The sequence below is a fragment of the Bos taurus genome, chromosome 5, assembly GCF_002263795.3.
Source record: "Bos taurus isolate L1 Dominette 01449 registration number 42190680 breed Hereford chromosome 5, ARS-UCD2.0, whole genome shotgun sequence".
Classification (NCBI taxonomy): Eukaryota; Metazoa; Chordata; class Mammalia; order Artiodactyla; family Bovidae; genus Bos; species Bos taurus.
The window spans coordinates 59,298,947-59,306,497 of record NC_037332.1 but is presented as its reverse complement, the minus strand read 5'-3'; the positions used below and the strand labels follow the sequence as shown (position 1 = coordinate 59,306,497).

Genomic DNA, 7,551 nt, shown 5'->3' with positions numbered 1-7,551 from the left:
GAACTTCAAAATACTCCACCTTTGGATCATAATAAAGGCATATACCCCACATTCAGTGTTTCTTTATGCCTGCACTCTTGCCTTGACTTCCTCCTATAGCTCCTCCTCCAGAATCTGAGTAATAAACTTCATTTGACTTTCCTTTGTGATCTTTTGTTGAATCAGTGCTCACCACCCTACACCCCTGAGCTCCATTTAACATATGTTAATTTAACAAAGTCACAACACAGTGGGAAGTCGAACTATTTTGATGGATTAGAATTGAGATGAATGCTGGAAGGAGGACTTCTGGATTGCAGGTTATGTTTGTTCAGAAGTTTGCTACTTTTATAAAGCCCAATTCAAATGATATGACTATACCTGTGTGCATAGTAAGAACTGGGGCCCAGTGATGTGAAATTATGCTTCAAGAGGCACCGTGAAAAATTACATAAATTGACAGTCCCGTGAGGACTGCACAAACTACTAAAATCATAAGTACCTGTTATGCTTATTTGTTTATCTATGTTTATTTACTAAGGTTCCCTCATATATACATATATGTGTACCTACATGTGTATATAATTTATATGTGTATATATGTATAGATGTATATATGTGTATGTATACTGGATGAAGTAGTGTATTGTATAAAATGCACTCCATTTGGTAGAAATATGTCATTTATAATCTAAGATTTAAAAAGTCAAACTAGCCCAATTTTTATCTTTTGCCTCTTGAATACCTCTTGGATATATTTTTTAAAATTATTAAGTGATTCTATTTTAGTTATTAGCTGCCCAAACTCTTTCTACTTCATCCTGAAAAATAACATGCCTCTGATGAAGAACATGAGCTGCAGACTGTCATCACTGGTGAGAGACAAACTGCACCTAGGTGACAAGCAATTAGTGGTATTCATGCAAATTATTTCTTTGCTCTGATTTAGTCTTATTGTAGACATTCTGTTTCAGAGAAATAGAATGGTAAGACAACTGAGAACAAAGATACATTTATAGATTTTATTATTATATTTGATATTATATATACATTTAAAGAATATTTTTTGATCCTTTGACACATATATTTTGATTATTAGAGAGAAACTGGTCTAAGATATGATCTGTGAAAATCACACCCAAGTGACTGAATTTATCCTTCATGGTTTTACAAACAAGCCTGAGATGCAACATTCCCTATTTGTTTTGTTCCTGGTCATCTATACAGTCACTTTGTTGGGTAACTTCCTTATTGTCACAGTTACCATTGTGGATCCTGCTCTTCAAACACCCATGTACTTCTTTCTCAGGAACTTGTCACTTCTTGAAATCTGTTTCACCTTGGTCATGGTGCCAAAGATGTTGGTAGATCTAGTATCCCCAAGGAAAAGCATCTCTTTTGTAGGCTGTGGTACCCAGATGTACTTCTTTTTCTTCTTTGGCAGCTCTGAATGTTTCCTCCTCTCTATGATGGCTTATGATCGCTTTGTAGCCATCTGTAATCCTCTCCGCTATTCAGTCATAATGAATAGGTCCCTATGTTTGTGGATGGCTGTAGGTTCTTGGCTGTCTGGTGTTCCCGTGTCTATGCTACAGACAGCTTGGTTGATGGCCCATCCTTTCTGTGGACCAAGCACCATAGACCACTTCTTTTGTGATGGTCCCCCAGTGTTGAAACTAGTCACTGAGGATACAACCATATATGAAATGCAAGCACTTGCCTCCACACTACTATTTATTATGTTTCCCTTTTCCCTCATTTTGGTCTCCTACACTCGCATTATTAAAACCATCCTGATGATGCCCTCTGCTACCGGTCGCCAGAAGGCATTCTCCACTTGTTCATCTCACCTCATTGTGGTATCCCTTTTCTATGGAACAGCCAGCTTGACCTACCTACGGCCCAAATCCAAACAGTCTCCCGAGAGCAAGAAGCTAGTATCATTGTCCTACACTGTCATCACACCGATGTTAAACCCCATCATCTACAGCCTAAGGAACAATGAAGTGAAGGGGGCAGTCAAGAGGACATTCACTCGAAAAGTCTTGCAGAAGTTAGGTGTGCTTTGAATTAAATTGTGTCAAGTTTTTCTAGACAAAGTAGGGGCACCAGAACCCATGAACAAAAGCTGTGAAGGAGTGGAAGATTTGCTCTTACTTTGTCAGGGTCACCTACTATGATGGGTGGATCTCAGTGTCTCAGTCAGAGTCCCAGTTCAGACGGGGATAACTGAGTTCCTTTATGAAGGAATTATTCAAAAATTCACAAAAAAGACCACCTGACCTGTCTCTTGAGAAACCTGTATGCAGGTCAGGAGGCAACAGTTACAACTGGACGTGGAACAACAGACTGGTTCCAAATAGGAAAAGGAGTACGTCAAGGCTGTATATTGTCACCCTGCTTATTTGACTTATATGCAGAGTACATCATGAGAAATGCTGGGCTGGAAGAAGCACAAGCTGGAATCAAGATTGCTGGGAGAAATCTCAATAACTCCAGATATGCAGATGACACCACCGTTATGGCAGAATGTGAAGAGGAATTAAAGAGCCTTTTGATGAAAGTGAAAGAGGAGAGTGAAAAAGGTGGCTTAAAGCTCAACATTCAGAAAACTAAGATCATGGCAACTGGTCCCATCACTTCATGGGAAATAGATGGGGAAACAGTGGAAACAGTGGCGGACTTTATTTTTCTGGGCTCCAAAATCACTGCAGATGGTGACTGCAGCCATGAAATTAAAAGACGCTTACTCCTTGCAAGGAAAGTTATGACCAGTTATGACAGCATATTAAAAAGCAGAGACATCACTTGCCAACAACGGTCGATCTAGTTAAGGCCATGGTTTTTCCAGTGGTCATGTATGGATGTGAGAGTTGGACTGTGAAGAAAGCTGAGCGCCGAAGAATTGATGCTTTTGAACTGTGGTGTTGGAGAAGACTCTTGAGAGTCCCTTGGACTGCAAAGAGATCCAACCAGTCCATCTTAAAGGAGATCAGTCCTGGGTGTTCATTGGAAGGACTGATGCTGAAGCTGAAACTCCAATACTTTGGCCACCTGATGCGAAGAGCTGACTCATTTGAAAAGACCCTGATGCTGGGAAAGATTGAGGGCAGGAGGAGAAGGGGTTGACAGAGGATGAGATGGTTGGATGGCATCACTGACTCGATGGACAAGGGCTTGGGTAGACTCTGGGAGTTGGTGATGGACAGGGAGGCCTGGCATGCTGCAGTTCATGGGGTCACAAAGAGTCGGACACGACTGAGCATCTGAACTCAACTGATTAACAAATTGTGGGGCAGCTCATATGATGGAAATGCTATGTCGCTTGATCTGAAAGGCAAAGAGAAGAGGTATTTACTGGAGCTTTGAAAAGAAAGAAAGTGAAGTTGTGAAGCTTTGAAAAGAAAGAAAGTGAAACCAATTTGAGACAGAGGGCAAGAGTGTCCACTGGTGCAATATAATGGAAAGCCTTCTGGAGCACAGATCAGGATGGGAAAAGTTATGGAAGGTAAAGGAAAATATCTGCCACAAACCACTGTATATTCTGCATTTAATGTGATGCAAAGACTATCATGTAATGTGTTTTAAGTGAGTTTTTAAAAGATAATGAAAGGTAGAGATTTGTAGTTGCCAAAAATTCATGGTGCAAATCCTTTATAAGTGTGGTGGGTTTAAATGAGGTTACTTAAAAAACTACCTTAGTTTTAATATTTGTTAACATGCTTCTGGACTTCTTTGATCATTGGCTAAATCTGCTATTAATTTGGATTAATCAGCTATTTGTTGTTGTTGTTGTTCAGTTGTTGTGTCTGACTCCTTGTGACTCCATGAATCCAGGCCTCCCTGTCCTTCACTGTATTCCAGAAGTTGCTCAAATTCATGTCCATTGAATTGGTGACACTGTCTAGTCATCTCATCCTCTGCTGTTCCCTTCTCCTTTGCCTTCAATCTTTCCCAGAATAAGGATCTTTTCCAATGAGTCAGCTCTTCATATCGTAGCCAAAGTATTGGAGCTTCAGCTTCAGCATCAGTCCTTCCAATGAATATTCAGGATTGATTTCCTTTAGGATTGACTGGTTTGATCTCCTTGGAGTCTAAGGGACCCTCAGGAGTTCTCCAGCACCACAATCAGCTATTAGAATTTAAACAACAATCTTTGCTTGACAATATTGTAAGTGAAAAATAGTAAAGTTAGTAATAGCTAACATGATTTTTCAAGTCACTGCCTTTAATAAATGCACCTGCAACAAGCCAAGAGATAGATTTTCTTTTGCTTTTATTTTTTGTAAAAGAAAAATTAGGGTCAGAAAATTAATTTGAAAAGGCAAAGAGTTATGCAGAGCTGGTCCTGAGAATTTGAATTCATACTCTTTTGAATTTGAAGTCCAATATCTTAACCTCTTAAAAGTCTCTAGCACATTTTCATCATGATAAAGTCCCCACTTACATGGTAATTTGGCCTTTCAGGCATCAAAGCACCTTGGGGCAGCATAGAACAAAATGAATAATTTAATTTTTGAAAAATCTCATATTTCTACTAGCATAAGAATATATTGACTTTGAATATGCAATTCATATATAATGATAACAGTTACTCTAAGTCTTTGTTAGCCAGTGTTTTTTTTTTTTTTTTTAATTTTACAATTTTTTTTCTTTAAGCAATAACGACTCTCAATCATTGTCAATTTTCAACAAAATTTAAAAGTCATCTCAAATTTCCAACTTTTGTTGACTATTTTAGTTTAATTGTGAGTCCCTGAAGTTTGTATCCATTGAATGTAATGGGAATTTGGGGCAGGAAATATCAGTTCCTTTAAATATTTGTCTTTCAGTGGCCTTTTAATTTTTTAAGCCTAACTCAAGTATTTTATGTTACTAAGTTCAGTGACCCTCTGGCAAGACTCTATTGCAGTGGTTTACTACTAGCTTCATGTGACTCAGAAGTAAATTTTGAGATTGTTAAATCTATTGAGTAGTGCGTGTGTATGCATTTAATAAACTAGCATAGTCAAACATAAAGAAGAATGAAATAAGCAGTATAGTAAAAGAACTTATGAGAGCACCTGACACATGGTAAACACTATCTGGTTGTTTGATAACATTATTGCTGCTGCTGCTAAGTCACTTCAGTCGTGTCCGACTCTGTGCGACCCCATAGATGGCAGCCCACCAGGCTCCGCTGTCCCTGGGATTCTCCATGCAAGAACACTGGAGTGGGCTGCCATTTCCTTCTCCAGGGCATGAAAGTGAGAAGTGAAAGTGAAGATGCTCAGCGACTCTTAGAGACTAACAGAAAATATGGGATGGACCCCACATATTATAGGGTATGTTTTTGTTATGCATATATTCCCTTCTGATCGAAATGCAAATTAATTTCTTCTATAAGATGAAAGAAAAAATGTTCATAAATCGTATACCTATTGCATATTCTGTGTGATTGATAGTCTACAAGTTTTTACAGAGAATTTATAATTATTATGATTCAAATAGTTTTATTAAAATTGATAAAAGTTGCTTAACTGAAAGGAGGGGGGATGATTTGGGAGAATGGCATTAAAACATGTATAATATTAAAAAAAAAAAGAAATTCCCCCCCCAAAAAATAGATTTAATTGCAAGATGCATTACATATAAATTCAGAACTCTTCACAGCTCAAAAAGAAAAAATAATAAATAAATAAACTTTTCAGCCTCAATTTACAAGTTGATTTTTTCTGTTTTTATAAATTTTTATTTATTTATTTTGGCTGCACTGGGTCTTCACTGCTACTCACAGGCTTTCTCTAGTTGCATGAAGTGGGGATTGTTCTTCCTCGTGGTGCATGGGCTTCTCATTGTGGTGGTTTCTCTTGTTGCCTCCATGCTCTAGAGGAGCCATGGAGCATGGGCTCAGTTGCTCTACAGAATGTGGAATCTTCCTGGACCAGGGATGGAACCGCGTGTTCCCTGCATTGGCAGGCGAATTCTTATCCACTGAGCCAGCAGGGGCATTCTTTAAAGTTCCAAAAGCTAATTAATGAAGTCATTATTATATTTAGAGTTATGATTGAAAAGATTGATTTGATGACTTTTTCCTCTCAAATCAGTGGTGTCTAACATTTTCTTTACTAACAGTAATTCCTGGATTTGTGGTAGTGGTTTATTCTCTCAGTTGTGTCTGACTCTTGCAACCCCTTGGATTGTAACCCACCAGGCTCCTCTGTCCATGGGATTTCCCAGGCAAGAAAGGGGTTGCCATTTCCTTCTCCAGTGGAATCTTCTCAACCCAGGAATTGAACTGGTTCTTCTGAATTGCAGGTGGATTCTTTACTGACTGAGCTACAAGGGAAGCCCCAGGGTTTACTTTGGGCCATATATTTTTATCACTGTTACTATGATGATATCATTGACATTTTTGCAGAAAATGTTTTGCATAGAGTCCTTCCTTTGTTTTCAGTTTCATAGATGGCTTTCAAATATATGTCCCCACATTGGTATTTACAAGCAATTCTGGAAATATTTCCTTTAAATGTCCTTAACTTTGCGTATTAGAGGGTGTCCTCCAATGCCAAACCTGGTACACAAAAGAATTAGCTAGATTGGTTAGTTTGCATAGTATCCAATCCTGTTACATATATGGGAGCTGAGGTAAGAAGAAAAAGTGATCAAACATATTTCATATTTCAGTATAGCTTAAAAAGTTTGTGTGGTTTATTTCAGTGGCACTCTAGTGAAATTAATGAATCCAATCCAATGTATATCATAGTTTATATTTATATTTTAACATGAAATAAATAAAACTGTCCTAAAGGAATTTTAGATTTGGTTAAGAGGTATGACTTAAGAACAATTAGCTAGTAAAAATACAACTATATAATGATGACATAAAGCAAAATTCTTAACCTCCAAAGTCAATATTATAATAACAAATACATGCACATTTATAAACTTATTATAAATACTGATAGTGAGTTCTGTGAAAGTTCAGGTAGTACAGAGAATTAAATGTATGTAACATGGTGATTCACTGTGAAATAAAACCTACAGACTTGATAGATAATCACTAATTTGAATTCTGAACCCAATACTGAGTAAGTATTTATCTTCCATGAATTTTCATTTCTGTCCATGTTTTTGGCAAAGTCATTTGAGCTTTTATTGTGCTATTACAATTTAATATATCCAGAAAGGAGGGGGCAGGAGTTATCTATGGATCACTTAGCCTCTGGACTCCTCATTTTACGATTCTAAGGGCAAGGAAGAAACCGTCTACCATGGAGAAGAGATGAAGGCCGGATAGACCATGTTTTACCAGATTCCCTTATGGCTAGTTTGAACATAGGTAACTTAAGCTCAATTAATCATATTTTGAATTGCAATTTAACCGTGTAAAGAGATAGGACAGTAGGGATTCACATGAAGCCAGTGGCTCCCAGCGTCCAGGAACAAAGGAGACCACAGTGACTATGGCAGGTCCCCGTGTCCAGTACTCGGGGTGCAAGCTTAAGCCATGGCATTCAGATGATAGTTGTGCCACAGCAGAGTACTTACACAACTGATTCTGGAGTATAAATTTAAATTTCACAACAGTCT

General features: G+C 38.0%; 1 protein-coding gene across 1 annotated transcript; it reads left to right on the top strand.

The window, feature by feature from the left end:
• Window positions 1-1,097: 1,097 nt before the first annotated feature.
• Window positions 1,098-2,048, top strand: OR10A7 (olfactory receptor family 10 subfamily A member 7). The gene has a single exon (NM_001389764.1). It carries the CDS (start codon window positions 1,098-1,100, stop codon window positions 2,046-2,048), a length of 951 nt encoding a protein of 316 aa, NP_001376693.1.
• The last annotated feature ends 5,503 nt before the right edge of the window (window positions 2,049-7,551 follow it).

Coding starts and splice junctions, on each gene's coding strand:
- OR10A7 (NM_001389764.1), top strand. CDS start 1,098: ATGATCTGTGAAAATCACACCCAAGTGACTGAATTTATCCTTCATGGT.